At 46.6% G+C, this 18990-nt stretch overlaps 1 protein-coding gene across 2 annotated transcripts in view; it reads right to left on the bottom strand.

Annotated features, from left to right (window-relative positions):
• Window positions 1–283: 283 nt before the first annotated feature.
• Window positions 284–18990, bottom strand: part of LOC139413915 (vestigial-like family member 4b) — a 97247-nt gene continuing 78540 nt past the window's right edge. For both annotated transcript variants that reach the window (XM_071161772.1, XM_071161771.1), the window contains 3 exons: window positions 4196–4421; window positions 3827–3956; window positions 284–1123 (listed from right to left, as the gene is read on the bottom strand). In XM_071161772.1, coding sequence (XP_071017873.1) covers window positions 876–1123; window positions 3827–3956; window positions 4196–4421 — 604 coding nt within the window. In that variant the 3' untranslated portion in view covers window positions 284–875. The remainder of the gene's footprint in view (window positions 1124–3826; window positions 3957–4195; window positions 4422–18990) is intronic.

Here is an 18990-nt window from a genome sequence, read left to right as displayed (position 1 = left end):
GAGGAGAGGAGGAGGGTAGAGGAGAGAAGAGGAGATGGGAGGACAGGGGAGAAGGGTAGAGGTGGGAGGAGAGGAGAGGAGGAGGGTAGAGGAGAGAAGAGGAGATGGGAGGAGAGGAGAGGAGAGAAGAGGGTAGAGGAGAGAGGAGGAGAGGAGAGGAGGAGGGTAGATGACGGGAGATGATACTTTACAGTGGGGTGCTAGAGAAGAGGAGGGTAGAGGACGGGAGATGATACTTTACAGTGGGGTGCTAGAGAGATGGAAAGGGAAATAAAATAATGGCTTTTTCTTTTTTGTTAAATGGGGTGACAGATTTGCATCCGAGTTCTCTTTGGTAACGAAGGCATGTGGTTGGTTGAGCTGCTTCTCCATATAGAATCCATAGGATAGAAACAAACGCTTTTGTTGTCAACGTTTTTTGGGCATCCAATAACACAAACCTACTTCAACAAAATAATACAATCCAACTAAATGCCAAAAAGGAAACCCCCCTCTATCCTCTATGTACATGGCTATATAGCTAGCTATTAACACAGCTCTCTGTGGGGCCAAAATCATTCAGGGTAGTCATACCAGGGACCAAGGCCAGAGAGCTACTGGAGGATGCAGGGTTTTACTCCAGCCCTGTTATAAAGCAGGGTCGTATGCATTTGTGCACATTATAGCTAATTAAACAACAGAAAAGGAAGTGAATACGACCCTGATCTAAAATCAGTTACTCCTCCGTATCTTGCTCCAGGTGTGTTAGATGGCGTTAGTGTAGGGCTGGAGCAAAACAAACAATACCCTCCCAGTAGCGGTTCAACCAGCCCTGTGGTTACAGTGAACAGGGCGGGGTATAACTGGCTCTGATTGGCCTACTCAAGCTCCTCCCTTCAGGACACAACCGAAGGGGAGTGGTTGTGGTTGACCATGTGACTGTTGGGGGAGGAGTCAGGGGAGGAGGAGGAGCTTCCTTTGGCTTTGATCTGCAGCCAGGTTTCTCCTAAGGCCTTGGTGAAATGGTCGTCCACAGAGCCGGTGATGGACACAGAGTTAGTGACGGGTTCCGGCTGCTTGTAGTTCCTCCCCAGGCTGCGACGGAAATGCTCCTCGATCACCGGGTCAACACACGCCGTATTGGCTGGAGAGAAGAGGAGAGGACATTTCACTTTTGTGTGAGGAGAGAGGAGGAAGAAGCAAACGACACAGACACTAGTTCATTAAATCTACTACAGCTACAGGACTATACATGTATTGACCCGGCAGACAGAACATGGTAAACCAGCCTACTGTCAGAGAGATCTGTTTCATAACGGCTGGCAGTGGAACAGTCCAATCTGGTGTTTTTTTCCCCCTGGACAAACTGATAGAACCCTAAGACTTAAATAGAGGTCTCATCTTTGGATCTGTGTCATTATGGCATCTGACAGCCAAGGTAGCTTCATTGAGACTATATCCATTTTAAAAGTAGTCAATTTCCTTCTTCCTTTGTGTTTTAAAAAAAAAAGAATAAAAGCTTACATTGGTGATTTTACTGCCACCTGCTGTGCTGGAGTCCTGAACTAACTCTTGTGACTACTAGATGGCGGTGATATAGCTTAAAGCCGTTGCCATGGGCAACCCGCTTTGAAGAAGACTCTCTCTGCTCTCTGATCATTGGCCGATCGTTCCCAACACATTTGAATCCCCACCCAGTTGACTACTTTAAAATGGTGGAAGCCCTCGACGGTAATGTCCATGCTAAAACCGGTTATATCTATGATGAGTCCTTTCATTTAAAATCAGATTGTATTTGTCACATGCGCCGAAAACAACAGGTGTAGTAGACCTTACAGTGAAACATTTCCTCACAAGCCCTTAACCAACAATGCAGTTCAAGAAATAGAAAGAGGAAAATATTTTCTAACTAAACAAGTAAAAAAAAATGTAATTAAAAGTAACAACAAAATTACATAACAATAACAAGGCTATATACAGGGGGTACCGGTAATTTGTAGGTAGGGGTAAAGTGACTAGACATAGACAGTGATTAGCAGCAGTGAACAAAAACAATGTAAATAGTGGCCATTCTTGGGTACAGGAACAATGGTGGACATCTTGAAGCATGTGGGGACAGCAGACTGGGATAGGGAGAGATTGACGACTGTCAATGTCCGTAAACACACCAGCCAGCTGGTTTGAACATGCTCTGAGGACACGGCTAGGGATGCTGTCTGGACCGACAGCTTTGTGAGGGTTAACATGTTTAAATGTCTTACTCACGTTGGCCACGGAGAAGGAGGGGAGGGGGCCGCAACGGTGGCACTGTATAATCCTCAAAGCAGGCAAAGATGGTGTTTAGTTTGTCTGGAGGCGAGACGTCAGTGTAACGTGGCTGGTTTTCTTTTTGTAGTCCGTTATTTCCTGTAGATCCTGCCACATACGTCTTGCATTGAATTGCAACTCCACTTTGTCCCTATACCGACATTTCGCTTGTTTGATTGCCTTACGGAGGGAATAACTACACTATTTATATATTCGGCTATATTCCCAGACCTCTTTCCATGGTGAAATGCGGCGGTTCGCACTTTCAGTTTTGCGCAAATGCCGCCATCCATCCACAGTTTCTGGTTAGGGTAGGTTTTAATAGTCACAGTGAGTACATCATCTCCAATGCATTTCCGTATAAACTCACTCACTGAGTCAGCGTATAGTTCGATGTTATTCTCCGAGGCTGACCGGAACATATCCCAGTCTGCGTGATCAAAACAATCTTAAAAAGAGTGGATTCTTATTGGTCAGACCAGTGTCGAATGGTTCTAGTCACGGATACAACCGGTTTGAGTTTCTGCCTATAAAGACAGTGGGAGCAAGATGGAGTCGTGGTTGGATTTGCCCAAAGGGAGGGCGAGGGAGGGCTTTATATGCATCGTGGAAGTTAGAGTAGCAGTGGTCGAGTGTAGTGCCCGCGCGAGTGCTGCAATCAATATGCTGATAGAATTTAGGTCGCCTTGTTCTCAAATTTGCTTTGTTAAAATCCCCAGCTACAATAAATGCAGCTTCAGGATATGTGGTTTCCAGTTTACATAGAGTCCAGTGAAGTTCCTTGAGGGCCGTCATGGTGTCTGCTTCAGGGGGAATGTACACAGCTGTGATGATAACCAACGAGAATTCTCTCGGGAGATAGTATGGCCGACATTTGATTGTAAGGAATTCTAGGTCGGGTGAGCAGAAGGACTTGTGTTCCTGTACGTTATTATAATTACACCATGAGTTAATCATAAAGCATACACCCCCGCCCTTCCTCTTCCCAGAGAGGTGTTCATCTCTGTCGGCGCGATGCATGGAGAAGCTCGGTGGCTGAACCGATTCCGACAACATATCCCGAAAGAACCATGTTTCGTCTACCTTGTTGTCCAGAGACTGGACATTGGCGAGTAGTATACTCGGAAGCGGTGGGCACGTCTACGGAGCCTGACCAAGAGGTCGCTCAGTCTGCCTCTTCTGCATCAACGTTGTTTTGGGTCGGCTTCTGGGATTAGATCCACTGTCCAGGCTGGAGGTCTGAACAAAGGATCCGCTTCGGGAAAGACGTATTCTTGGTCATAATGTTGGCAAGTTGACGTCGCTCTTATATCCTGTAGTTCTTCCCGGCTGTATGTTAAGATTTCACAATGTAAGAAATAATACTTTTAAAAAAACTAAACACTGCAGAGTTTCCTAAGGACTCGAAGCGAGGCGACCTGTCGGCTAGATCTCGTGGTTCTGTACTGGTAGTAGTATGTTATAATATTAAAGTAGTATGCTACTTACAGCATACATGTACATATAATGTGTATAATATATATCATGGTATAGTACTTACAGTTGCTGGCTGGTCTCCTGCTGTAGTTGTTGGAACAGCCGTTGTTAGGCAGGTTGTTGGAACAGCCGTTGTTAGGCAGGTTACAGTTACGGTTGTTGGCCGGAGCGCACGTTATCACTGACGGACGATTCTAAACAAACACACACACACACACACACAAAAACACGCACACACACACACAAAAACACGCACACACACACACAAAAACACGCACACACACACACACACACACACACACACACACACACACACACACACACACACACACACACACACACACGCACGTTTAGACCTTTTGCATGTGGTTTGAAGACGTTTTACCTGCTCTGCTCTTTGAAAGACTGTCTCTCTCTCTCTCTCTGTCTCTACCTGCTGGCGTTCCACAGGACTGACGGTGGGCGAGATGGCGAGGGTGCGGGCGGCGTCCATGTTGTTTTTAGTCAGGGCGAGAGGCTGGTCCATGGCCAGGCAGGGCATGTGGCGGTGGCGGGTGTACAGGTGGTGGTTGCCATGGAGACCCATGGAGGGGGCGGCGGCTCTCTCTACGGGGCTACGGCTGCGGTCCCTTGGGTCCTTGGAACTACGATAGTTGCCTCTGTAGAGAGTAGGAGAAGATACCTTTCATTGGAAACTTGTCTTGTTTTATTCCAACCCCTCTAAGACAGACAGAGAACAAAGGTAATTCAATAGGGCAACGAAAAACATTTCTACACTTCTTATTGAACGAGCTCAGGTAGTCCCCCCCTCCCTCTGAGTGTTTTCTTCTGTTTGGTGCCTGGTGAAAGAGGACCCAGGAGAACAAGAGGAGATTGTACGAGGAGAAGGAGAACAAGAAGGAGGAGAGGGGGAGGGCCATGGATGTCAGTTCACAGCAACACAGCTATGGGCACCAGGTAGTCACAGCAACACAGCTATGGACACCAGGTAGTCACAGCAACACAGCTATGGACACCAGGTAGTCACAGCAGCACAGCTATGGACACCAGCTAGTCACAGCAACACAGCTATGGACACCAGGTAGTCACAGCAACACAGCTATGGACACCAGGTAGTCACAGAAACACAGCTATGGACACCAGGTAGTCACAGCAACACAGCTATGGACACCAGGTAGTCACAGCAACACAGCTATGGACACCAGGTAGTCACAGCAACACAGCTATGGGCACCAGGTAGTCACAGCAGCACAGCTATGGACACCAGCTAGTCACAGCAACACAGCTATGGACACCAGGTAGTCACAGCAGCACAGCTATGGACACCAGCTAGTCACAGCAACACAGCTATGGACACCAGGTAGTCACAGCAACACAGCTATGGACACCAGGTAGTCACAGCAACACAGCTATGGACACCAGGTAGTCACAGCAACACAGCTATGGACACCAGGTAGTCACAGCAACACAGCTATGGACACCAGGTAGTCACAGAAACACAGCTATGGACACCAGCTAGTCACAGCAGCACAGCTATGGACACCGGGTAGTCACAGCAACACAGCTATGGACACCAGGTAGTCACAGCAACACAGCTATGGGCACCAGGTAGTCACAGCAGCACAGCTATGGACACCAGCTAGTCACAGCAACACAGCTATGGACACCAGCTAGTCACAGCAACACAGCTATGGACACCAGGTAGTCACAGCAACACAGCTATGGACACCGGGTAGTCACAGCAACACAGCTATGGACACCGGGTAGTCACAGCAACACAGCTATGGACACCAGGTAGTCACAGCAGCACAGCTCTGGACACCAGGTAGTCACAGCAACACAGCTATGGACACCAGGTAGTCACAGCAACACAGCTATGGACACCAGGTAGTCACAGCAACACAGCTATGGGCACCAGGTAGTCACAGCAGCACAGCTATGGACACCAGCTAGTCACAGCAACACAGCTATGGGCACCAGGTAGTCACAGCAGCACAGCTATGGACACCAGCTAGTCACAGCAACACAGCTATGGACACCAGCTAGTCACAGCAACACAGCTATGGACACCAGGTAGTCACAGCAACACAGCTATGGACACCGGGTAGTCACAGCAACACAGCTATGGACACCGGGTAGTCACAGCAACACAGCTATGGACACCAGGTAGTCACGGCAGCACAACTATGGACACCAGGTAGTCACTTAAATATTTCGACTTCCCCATTCACCCTCTGAATGGCACACATACACAACCCATGTCTAAATTGTCTGAAGGCTTAAAAATCCTTTAACCTGTCTCCTCCCCTTCATCTACACTGATTGAAGTGGATTTAACAGGTGACATCAATAAGGAATCATAGCTTTCACCTGGTCAGTCTGTCATGGAAAAAGCAGGTGTTGCTAATGTTTTGTACACAGTGTACGTACACTGAACAAATAGGATGGTTTGGGATGAGTTGGACCGCAGAGTGAAGGAAAAGCAGCCAACAAGTGCTCAGCATATGTGGGAACTCCTTCAAGACTGTTGGCAAAACATTCCTCATGAAGCTGGTTGAGAGAATTCAAAGAGTCTGCAAAGCTGTCATCAAGGCAAAGGGTGGCTACTTTAAAGAATCTAAAATCTATTTACTTTGTTGGTTACTACATGATTCCATGTGTGTTATTTCATAGTTTTGATGTCTTCACTGTTATTCTACATTGTAGAAAATAGTAAAAATAAAGAAAAACCCTGAAATGAGTAGGTGTTCTAGAACCCTGGAATGAGTAGGTGTTCTAGAACCCTGGAATGAGTAGGTGTTCTAGAACCCTGGAATGAGTAGGTGTTCTAGAACCCTGAAATGAGTAGGTGTGTGTCTCCAGACTATTGGCTGGTGCTGTTTGAACTGTAACTCAGTCTAATCTATGTACACACAATACCTCATAGCGACAAAGCAGAAACTGTTAGAAATATTTGCTGTCCCACAGCTGTCTATATAAGGTCCCACACGTGTCTATATAAGGTCCCACACGTGTCTATATAAGGTCCCACACGTGTCTATATAAGGTCCCACACGTGTCTATATAAGGTCCCACACGTGTCTATATAAGGTCCCACACGTGTCTATATAAGGTCCCACACGTGTCTATATAAGGTCCCACACCTGTCTATATAAGGTCCCACACCTGTCTATATAAGGTCCCACAGCTGACAGTGCATGTCAGAGCAAAAACCAAGCCATGAGGTCAAAGGAATTGTCCGTAGAGCTCCGAGACAGAATTGTGTCGAGGCACAGATCTGGGGAAAGGTACCAAAACATTTCTGCAGCATTGAAAGTCACGTTACAGGGAGTCGTCACGTTACAGGGAGTCGTCACGTTACAGGGAGTCGTCACGTTACAGGGAGTCGTCACGTTACAGGGAGTCGTCACGTTACAGGGAGTCGTCACGTTACAGGGAGTCGTCACGTTACAGGGAGTCGTCACGTTACAGGGAGTCGTCACGTTACAGGGAGTCGTCACGTTACAGGGAGTCGTCACGACTTGCCTAGTTAAATAAAGGTTTCATTAAAAATAGATATAATTATAATGAAACCACTCCCATACTGCACCAGGTCAAGGTCATGTTCAACTCTACTTTAATACAGTGCTTTTGAAGCCTGGGGGCTGGGGGTTCCCCCCGAGGAGAGGTTGGAGAACCCCTGCTTTAAAACACACCAGTTCAGCTATATTTCAGAACAACACCACAACAATACAAGGGGAAACACTGTTTACATTGTAAACAATGAGCCCTATTGATACATGTTACAACAGATCCATTAGCAGGTCTATTCTTCCACAAGGCAACTACAGAACTAGGACACTAGAGTATTGAGAAAAACATCTGCAGTCTATTGTTACATCTGTCCCCCTTATAATTTCGGATCAAATATGCTCTGAAAGCAAACATGTTGACATGAGTACCCTGATATCGGGGAATTTGTGCCATTCTGAATAAATTGTTAGACACTGTTACATCTACCACGTGCCCCCCAGCCAACGTCTTCATTTACCAACATAACAAATCTGGTCAGCTGAGGGTGGGGAGGGTGTAGAGAGAGATGTGGAGAGAGAGAGAGAGAGGGAGAGAGAGAGAGAGGGGTAGAGAGAGAGAGAGGGGGGTGTAGAGAGAGAGAGGGGGGGGGGGTGTAGAGAGAGAGGGGGGTGTAAAGAGAGAGGTGTAGAGAGAGACAGGGGGGTGTAGAGAGAGAGAGGGGGGTGTAGAGAGAGAGAGGGGGGTGTAGAGAGAGAGGGGGGGGGTGTAGAGAGAGAGGGGGGTGTAGAGAGAGAGGGGGGGGGTGTAGAGAGAGAGGGGGGTGTAGAGAGAGAGAGGGGGGTGTAGAGAGAGAGAGGGGGGTGTAGAGAGAGAGAGAGGGGGTTGTAGAGAGAGAGAGAGGGGGTTGTAGAGAGAGAGAGAGGGGGTTGTAGAGAGAGAGAGAGAGGGGGGGTGTAGAGAGAGGGGGGGTGTAGAGAGAGGGGGGGTGTAGAGAGAGAGAGGGGGGCTGTAGAGAGAGTGGGGGGGTGTAGAGAGAGAGAGGGGGGTGTAGAGAGAGGGGGGTGTAGAGAGAGGGGGTGTAGAGAGAGGGGGGGTGTAGAGAGAGAGAGAGGGGGGTGTAGAGAGAGAGAGAGGGGGGGTGTAGAGAGAGATAGAGGGGGGGTGTAGAGAGAGATAGAGGGGGTGTAGAGAGAGAGGGGTATAGAGAGAGAGAGGGGGGTGTAGAGAGAGAGAGAGAGAGAGCGGTATAGAGAGAGAGAGAGGGGGGTGTAGAGAGAGAGAGAGAGAGAGAGAGAGGGGTATAGAGAGAGAGAGGGGGGGTGTAGAGAGAGAGAGAGGGGGGGGTGTAGAGAGAGAGAGAGAGGGGGTGTAGAGAGAGAGAGAGAGAGGGGGGTGTAGAGAGAGAGAGAGAGAAATATAGAGAGAGGGGTGCAGAGAGAGAGAGAGAGAGATATAGAGAGAGAGAGGGGGGGTGGAGAGAGAGAGAGATATATAGAGAGAGATAAATAGAGAGAGATATATATATAGAGAGAGATATAGAGAGAGAGATATAGAGAGAGAGGGGGTGTAGAGAGATGGGGGGGGTGTAGAAAGAGGGGTGTAGAGAGAGAGAGAGGGGGGTGTAGAGAGAGAGCGAGAGAGAGAGAGAGGGGTGTAAAAGAGAGAGAGAGGTAGTACATACATGTGACTCTAGCAATGAGAGAATGAACTACAGTGTTTCCTTCCTGTCCCCTGCTCTCTCCTACTTTCTGTAGTTTCCAGGGTATTTCTACGAGTAGTAAACTGGGCTACACTCTCAGCCTCCTCCCTCAGTACACCTCCCGAGCATGCTTCCTCTGTCTGGAGTACCCCTTCCATGTTATTAGTGTTCCCTAGAGAGAGGAGTCTCAACATGTTCTGTCTTGGTTTCTCCCTGAGCTCTTCAACTTCACCCAGCAAGCTGAAGCAGCAGACCACAGAAGAGGGGAGACATCACGTCCCCCTCCCCCCCTTCACTCCAACCTTTACAGAAAAGTGTTAGAAGTATTTAAAATCAACATCATGTGAAAACCTGAAGCTGCATTTGTTTTGATTAAAGAGGGTTGTGAATGGGGGTGTGGACAGGGAGAGCTGTGGCTGGCTGGGGTATAGGGGAAGGCTGGGAGGTTTTTGGGGGGTGGCTAGTCCAACTTTAATCATTGTCAAAAATCCAACCCAGCATCCTCCCACTAGAAAGACTGGCTGGGGCCTCCCAAACTTGGCAAGGCGCTGTCTGGGGAAGGGAGGGAGGGAAAACACAGGATCTAATCTAGGCAAGTTGTGGTATTATTTTCACTAGAACTGTTTCCTACTAAACCGTTCACTGCTTGGAGACAAAAACCTATTGCACCTCAGCGGGACTAGTAAGACATGTCCTGAAGTTTATCTTAACTTAATTTCAGAAAGAGAGGGGGGGGGGGGGAAAGACTGTACTACAGACCACGTATACACCATGCACATCCTTATAAAAAAATAAATAAACACGTTTGATTGGTATGAGGGTATGCTATACAAATGGCACGAGGGTGGGTATGCTATACAAATGGCACGAGGGTATGCTATACAAATGGCACGAGGGTATGCTATACAAATGGCACGAGGGTATGCTATACAAATGGCACGAGGGTATGCTATACAAATGGCACGAGGGTATGCTATACAAATGGATGGAAAGCGGTTTTGGGGGGTTTAGCATATGACAAAGTAAAACAAACACGCAGGTTAAAATGAGCAATAAAAACACACATTTCCATCCGTGGGTCTGTGGGGTGCGACAGGGATGCAGCTTGAGCCCCACCCTCTTCAACATATATATCAACGAATTGGCACTAGAACAGCCTGCAGCACCCGGCCTTACGCTACTAGAATCTGAAGTCAAAATATCTACTGTTTGCTGATGATCTGGTGCTTCTGTCCCCAACCAAGGAGGGCCTTCAGCAGCACCTAGATCTTCTGCACAGATTCTGTCAGACCTGGTCCCTGACAGTAAATCTCAGTAAGACCAAAAATAATGGTGTTCCCAAAAAAGGTCCAGTCGCCAGGACCACAAATACAAATTCTATCTAGACACCGTTGCCCTAGAGCACACAAAGAATTACACCTACTTTGGCCTAAACATCAACACCACAGGTAACTTCCTGTGAACGACCTGAGAAACAAGGCAAGAAGGGCTTTCTATGCCATCAAAATGAACATAACACTCAACATCCCATTTAGGATCTGGCTTAAAATACTTCCCATCCGTTATCGAACCCATTTCCCTCTGTTGTTGTGAGGTCTGGGGTCGACTCACCAACTAAGAATCTACAAAATGGGGCAAACGCACAATTGAGAGTCTGCACGCGTAATTCTGTAAAAATATACTTTGTGTACAACGCAAAACCCCAAACAATACACAGCAGAATTAGGACGATAGCCGCTAGTTATTTACATCCAGAAAAGAGCTGTTCAATTCTACAAACATCTAAAAAAAGGAAGTGATGCCCACACATTACACAACAAATCCCTCACGTAGAGAGAGAGAGATGAGCCTAGAGAAGAGTCCCGTCAGCCATCTGGTTCTGAGACTCTGTTCACAAACACAAACAGACCCCACAGAGCCCTCACCTACAGAGAGATTAACCTAGAGAAGAGTCCCGTCAGCCATCTGGTTCTGAGACTCTGTTCACAAACACAAACAGACCCCACAGAGCCCTCACCTACAGAGAGATGAGCCTAGAGAAGAGTCCCCTCAGCCATCTGGTTCTGAAACTCTGTTCACAAACACAAACAGACCCCACAGAGCCCTCACCTACAGAGAGATGAGCCTAGAGAAGAGTCCCCTCAGCCAGCTGGTTCTGAGACTCTGTTCACAAACACAAACAGACCCCACAGAGCCCTCACCTACAGAGAGATGAGCCTAGAGAAGAGTCCCCTCAGCCAGCTGGTTCTGAGACTCTGTTCACAAACACAAACAGACCCAACAGAGCCCCTGGACAGCAACACATTTAGACCCAACCCAATTATGAGAAAGCAAAAACATAACTATTTGACAAATTGGAAAGAATTAACAAAAAAACAGAGCAAACCTGAATGCTATTTGGCCCTAAACAGAGAGTGCAGTGGCAGAATACCTGACCACTGTGACTGACCCAAAATTAAGGAAAGCTTTGACTATGTACAGACTCAGTGAGCATAGCCTTGCTATTGAGAAAGGCCGCCGTAGGCAGACATGGCTCTCAAGAGAAGACAGGCTATGTGCTCACTGCCCACAAAATGAGGTGGAAACTGAGCTGCACTTCCTAACCTCCTGCCCAATGTATGACCATATTAGAGACACATATTTCCCCCAAGAATTTGAAAACAAATCAAACATTGATAAACTCCCATATGGCGAAAATAGGCGAAAAACCGCAGTGTGTTACCACAGCAGCAAGATGTGGCCCGTTGCCATGAGAAACGGTCACCCAGCGGAAGACAAACATTGTAAATACAACCTATATTTATTTTTCCCTTTCATACTTCAACTACTTTGCACATTGTTACAACCGTGTACATAGCCAATGATGAAACGTCTATATTATTTTAATAGATCACTGTGTGTATGTATGGTCAGTCACTAGGTAAAGTAAGATGATGTGTAGTTCTATATATTATTATATATTAGATACAGGGTGTTGTTAGTGGTTGTGTGGTGGCAGAACCCACAGGTTTTTATTCAGTCATCCATTAATTACAGAATCAAAACCAACCTGCAATACATAAATTATAAAGAAATACGTTCTGGTAGACCATTAAAAACACACTCCGGTCGACAGCTGCGATTGGGAAAAACACCAAGACAAAATCCCAGACTGCAGCTTTAATCCATGTTTTACTGTGGCAGTTCTAATGTAACCGTACTAACCCATACGTTGCTGAGACAGAATACTAACCCATATGTTAATGAACAATGCTGAGACAGAATACTAACCCATACCTTAACGTGACAGAATACTGACCCATAGGTTAATGTGACAGAATACTAACCCATAGGTTAATGTGACAGAATACTAACCCATAGGTTAATGTGACAGAATACTAACCCATAGGTTAATGTGACAGAATACTGACCCATATGTTAATGTGACAGAATACTGACCCATATGTTAATGTGACAGAATACTGACCCATAGGTTAAATGTGACAGAATACTAACCCATAGGTTAATGTGACAGAATACTAACCCATACGTTAAATGTGACAGAATACTAACCCATACGTTAAATGTGACAGAATACTAACCCATAAGTTAAATGTGACAAAATACTAACCCATATGTTAAATATAACAGAATACTAACCCATATGTTAAATATAACAGAATACTAACCCATACGTTAAATGTGACAGAATACTAACCCATAAGTTAAATGTGACAGAATACTAACCCATATGTTAAATATAACAGAATACTAACCCATACGTTAAATATAACAGAATAGTAACCCATAAGTTAAATGTGACAGAATACTAACCCATAAGTTAAATGTGACAGAATACTAACCCATACGTTAAATGTGACAGAATACTAACCCATACGTTAAATGTGACAGAATACTAACCCATATGTTAAATGTGATAGAATACTAACCCATATGTTAAATATAACAGAATACTAACCCATATGTTAAATATAACAGAATACTAACCCATACGTTAAATGTGACAGAATACTAACCCATATGTTAAATATAACAGAATACTAACCCATACGTTAAATGTGACAGAATACTAACCCATATGTTAAATGTGACAGAATACTAACCCATATGTTAAATATAACAGAATACTAACCCATAGGTTAAATGTGACTACGTAGCTTTGTATACTTTTTGTGTACTTTAGTTACACTAACTACTTTAGTTACACTAACTACTTTCCAGAGAGTCTGAGAAAACCCTGAAAGTCCACTGGTCTTTGTAGTTCTATGGTTCTATGGTTGTTCATCACACTTCTCTTAGAACAGCAAAGTGATTTATTTTTACAAGTTCCTGTTTATTCACTCACAGATGACTGTTAAATTGTTGTAAACCGTCTCTTGTTGACAGATATAGGGTTGGACTGCACTTCATAAGAGAACAAAATGTTAGTTAGCCAGGATACTTTATTCAGAAGCAAAGAGGGTGTCGTCTTGTGTGTGAAAATGGCCTAGAGAGCAATAAAACCCCAGACCTTTTTCTCACAATTGTGTTTCAGTGTCGTTTGTTTGAGAAGAAACCCCACAACTGTTGATGGGCTGGGTTTGGTTTATATTTCTGCTTCAACTCACTGAGTAAGTGGAGCCTCTCTCTCGGTGTGTGTGTGTGTGTGTGTGTGTGTGACCTTGCAGTCTCACAGGAAACATCTGGGAAGAATCAGGCTGGAGGGAGGGAGGCACAACCACAGGTTCTCACAAACACACACACACACACAGGGTGAGTAGAGGAGGGAGAACCACAGGTTATGAACATTGCTCCTGCTATACTGCCAGAGTCATACAAACCACAGGGCTCTGCAGGTCCCAAACAGCTACACTGTATTTAGAAGGTCTTCTGGAACCTTCCAATCCCGCTCTGATAAAGAGCTAATGGTGTATATTCAGTTCCACAACAACCTCAGTTGGCTCTCTCCCTCTCCCTCTCCCTCTCCCTCTCTCTCTCCCTCTCTCTCTCTCTCTCTCTCTCTCTCCCCCTCCCTCTCTCTCTCCCTCCCTCTCTCTCTCTCTCCCTCTCTCTCTCTCTCCCTCTCTCTCTCTCTCTCCCCCCCTCCCTCCCTCCCTCTCTCTCTCCCCCCCTCACTCTCTCTCTCTCCCTCTCTCTCCCTCTCAATCTCTGGGGAAAAAAACCTGAGAAAATCCTCTGCATTATCATCATTAACAGCAGACTTGTACATTTTCCAAAGTGAAAGAATCAACAACAAGTGGGACACAATCATGAAGTGGAACGACATTTATTGGATATTTAAAACTTTTTTAACAAATCAAAAACTGAAGAATTGGGCGTGCAAAATTATTCAGCCCCCTTAAGTTAATACTTTGTAGCGCCACCTTTTGCTGTGATTACAGCTGTAAGTCGCTTGGGGTATGTCTCTATCAGTTTTGCACATCGAGAGACTGACATTTTTTCCCATTCCTCCTTGCAAAACAGCTCGAGCTCAGTGAGGTTGGATGGAGAACATTTGTTAATTTGTCAATTTTAACCATCTTCCCTGTCCCTGCTGAAGAAAAGCAGGCCCAAACCATGATGCTGCCACCACCATGTTTGACAGTGGGGATGGTGTGTTCAGCTGTGTTGCTTTTATGCCAAACATAACGTTTTGCATTGTTGCCAAAAAGTTCAATTTTGGTTTCATCTGACCAGAGCACCTTCTTCCACATGTTTGGTGTGTCTCCCAGGTGGCTTGTGGCAAACTTTAAACAACACTTTTTATGGATATCTTTAAGAAATTGCTTTCTTCTTGCCACTCTTCCATAAAGGCCAGATTTGTGCAATATACGACTGATTGTTGTCCTATGGACAGAGTCTCCCACCTCAGCTGTAGATCTCTGCAGTTCATCCAGAGTGATCATGGGCCTCTTGGCTGCATCTCTGATCAGTCTTCTCCTTGTATGAGCTGAAAGTTTAGAGGGACGGCCAGGTCTTGGTAGATTTGCAGTGGTCTGATACTCCTTCCATTTCAATATTATCGCTTGCACAGTGCTCCTTGGGATGTTTAAAGCTTGGGAAATATTTTTGTATCCAAATCCGGCTTTAAACTTCTTCACAACAGTATCTCGGACCTGCCTGGTGTGTTCCTTGTTCTTCATGTTGCTCTCTGCGCTTTTAACGGACCTCTGAGACTATCACAGTGCAGGTGCATTTATACGGAGACTTGATTACACACAGGTGGATTGTATTTATCATCATTAGTCATTTAGGTCAACATTGGATCATTCAGAGATCCTCACTGAACTTCTGGAGAGAGTTTGCTGCACTGAAAGTAAAGGGGCTGAATAATTTTGCACGGCCAATGTTTCAGTTTTTGATTTGTTAAAAAAGTTTTAAATATCCAATAAATGTCGTTCCACTTCATGATTGTGTCCCACTTGTTGTTGATTCTTCACAAAAAAATACAGTTTTATATCTTTATGTTTGAAGCCTGAAATGTGGCAAAAGGTCGCAAAGTTCAAGGGGGCCGAATACTTTCGCAAGGCACTGTATATATATATATATATATCTATCAATGAATTGGCGAGGGCAGTCTGTAGCACCCGGACTCACCCTACTAGAATCTGAAGTCACATGTCTACAGTTTGCTGATGATCTGCAGCACCTAGATTTCTGCACAGACTGTCAGACCTGGGCCATGAAATTAAATTTCAGTAAGACAAACATAATGGTTGTTCAGACTCTGCATGCAGATATAAGAGAATAAATCCGTACTGCCCTGCCACTTCACTGTTGCTCCAAGCAGAGGAAACTGCAGTTCTGAAACACATCAAAAAGTGTGAAGACTTCTGCCTGAAGCCCAAACACGCCGTAGCGTACATGTTGGATCCCAAGTACAGAGCATCCTGTCTGGTGCAGAGATCAACAAGGCCGATTGTGTCATCACTACTGTGTCTCGCCACCTTGGCCTGGACGAGGGCAGGGTTCTTGGCAGCCTGGCGAAGTACACTTCCAAGCAAGGGCTTTGGGATGGAGATGCAATATGGCAGTCGTGCCAACATATGTCATCAGCCACCTGGTGGAAGGGACTTTGTGGATCTGAGGCTGTTTCCCCTGTTGCCTCAATCATCCTCCAAATCCCACCAACATCAGCCGCCTCAGAGCGCAACTGGTCCTTGTTTGGGAACACACACACCAAAACACTCAACACGCTGACTAATACAAGGGTTGAAAAATTGGTGGCCATCTGGGCAAATTTGAGGCTTTTTGAGCCTGACAATGAGCCATCCTCAACCAGGTTGGAAAGTGACAGTGAAGATGAGGCGTCAGAGTCTGAGGTTCAAGAGGTGGACATTGAGGAGGTCCGGGGAGAAGATGGAAGTCTGAGAGGAAGACAACAATGAGAACATCTCCTCTCTCTCTACTGTCCAGTTGGCTGGAGGGCCATGAGAACATCCCCTCTCTCTCTCTACTGTCCAGTTGGCTGGGGGAGTCATGAGAACATCCCCTCTCTCTCTACTGTCCAGTTGGCTGGGGGAGTCATGAGAACATCCCCTCTCTACTGTCCAGTTGGCTGGGGGAGTCATGCGAACATCCCCTCTCTCTCTACTGTCCAGTTGGCTGGGGGAGTCATGAGAACATCCCCTCTCTCTCTACTGTCCAGTTGGCTGGGGGGGTCATGAGAACATCCCCTCTCTCTCTCTCTACTGTCCAGTTGGCTGGGGGGGTCATGAGAACATCCCCTCTCTACTGTCCAGTTGGCTGGGGGAGTCATGAGAACATCCCCTCTCTACTGTCCAGTTGGCTGGGGGAGTCATGAGAACATCTCCTCTCTACTGTCCAGTTGGCTGGGGGGCCATGAGAACATCTCTCTCTCTACTGTCCAGTTGGCTGGGGGGAGTCATGAGAACATCCCCTCTCTACTGTCCAGTTGGCTGGGGGCACCATGAGGACATCCCCCTCTATCTCTACTGTCCAGTTGGCTGGGGGAGTCATGAGAACATCCCCTCTCTACTGTCCAGTTGGCTGGGGGAGTCATGAGAACATCCCCTCTTTCTCTACTGTCCAGTTGGCTGGGGGAGTCATGAGAACATCCCCTCTCTACTGTCCAGTTGGCTGGGGGAGTCATGCGAACATCCCCTCTCTCTCTACTGTCCAGTTGGCTGGGGGAGTCATGAGAACATCCCCTCTCTACTGTCCAGTTGGCTGGGGGGAGTCATGAGAACATCCCCTCTCTACTGTCCAGTTGGCTGGGGGGCCATGAGAACATCTCCTCTACTGTCCAGTTGGCTGGGGGGGGTCATGAGAACATCCCCTCTCCCTCTACTGTCCAGTTGGCTGGGGGAGTCATGAGAACATCCCCTCTCTCTCTACTGTCCAGTTGGCTGGGGGAGTCATGAGAACATCCCCTCTCTCTCTCTACTGTCCAGTTGGCTGGGGGGAGTCATGAGAACATCCTACTGTCAGCACAGGAGAGGAGAGAGATCTAGCCACAAACCCGAGCACACTGCTACACAACTCAGCACAGGAGAGAGATCTAGCCACAAACCCGAGCACACTGCTACACAACTCAGCACAGGAGAGAGATCTAGTCACAAACCCGAGCACACTGCTACACAACTCAGCATAGGAGAGAGATCTAGCCACAAACCCGAGCACACTGCTACACAACTCAGCACAGGAGAGAGATCTAGTCACAAACCCGAGCACACTGCTACACAACTCAGCACAGGAGAGAGATCTAGCCACAAACCCGAGCACACTGCTACACAACTCAGCACAGGAGAGAGATCTAGCCACAAACCCGAGCACACTGCTACACAATTCAGCACAGGAGAGGAGAGAGATCTAGCCACAAACCCGAGCACACTGCTACACAACTCAGCACAGGAGAGAGATCTAGCCACAAACCAGAGCACACTGCTACACAACTCAGCACAGGAGAGGAGAGAGATCTAGTCACAAACCCGAGCACACTGCTACACAACTCAGCACAGGAGAGGAGAGAGATCTAGCCACAAACCCGAGCACACTGCTGCTCAACCAAGACCGCTAAAGTTATGGAGATAAAAAATAAAGTCATCAAATCTAATTGTATTTGTCACATGCGTTGTAAACAACAGGTGTAGACTAACAGTGAAAGTCTTACTCACGGGCCCTTCGCAACAATGCAGAGAGACAAATAGAAGTCCACACAAAACATGACATCAAAAGACAAGGACAGAACTACATACATGAGGTAGATATGTTCCTATAGGTAGGGGTAAAGTGACTAGGCAACAGGATAGATAAACAGTTACAAGGACATTGATTGGTGCAAAAAGGGTCAATGAAAATATTCCAGGTTAACTATTGGTTAACTATTTAACTAACTATTTAGCAGTCTAATTGCTTGGAGGTAGAAGCTGTTCAGGGTCCTGTTAGTTCCAGACTGGTGCATCTTGGGGAAGGGGCGTTGTCGTGCCCTCTTCACCACTGTGTTGATGTGTGTGATGATATGGTCCTTAGTGATGTGGACACCGAGGAACTTGAAACTCTCGACCGGCACCACTACAGCCCTGTCGATGTGGATAGGGGTGAACTCAGCCCTCCGTTTCATGTAGTCATGGAGCTAAATCTGTAGTCGTGGAGCTGTAGTCGTGGAGCTAAAGCTGTAGTCATGGAGCTAAAGCTGTAGTCGTGTAGCTGTAGTCATGGAGATATAGCTGTAGTTGTGGAGCTGTAGTCATGGAGCTAAATCTGTAGTCGTGGAGCTGTAGTCGTGGAGCTAAAGCTGTAGTCATGGAGCTAAAGCTGTAGTCGTGTAGCTGTAGTCATGGAGATATAGCTGTAGTTGTGGAGCTGTAGTCATGGAGCTAAAGCTGTAGTCGTGGAGCTAAAGCTGTAGTCGTGGAGCTGCAGTCGTGTAGCTAAATCTGTAGTCGTGGAGCTGTAGTCGTGTAGCTAAAGCTGTAGTCGTGGAGCTGCAGTCGTGTAGCTAAATCTGTAGTCGTGGAGCTGTAGTCGTGTAGCTAAATCTGTAGTCGTGGAGCTGTAGTCGTGTAGCTGTAGTC

The sequence above is a fragment of the Oncorhynchus clarkii genome, chromosome 7 (assembly GCF_045791955.1).
Source record: "Oncorhynchus clarkii lewisi isolate Uvic-CL-2024 chromosome 7, UVic_Ocla_1.0, whole genome shotgun sequence".
In the NCBI taxonomy this organism is placed as follows: Eukaryota; Metazoa; Chordata; class Actinopteri; order Salmoniformes; family Salmonidae; genus Oncorhynchus; species Oncorhynchus clarkii.
The sequence above is the reverse complement of the archived record's forward strand: the minus strand, read 5'-3'. Positions and strand labels throughout refer to the sequence as shown.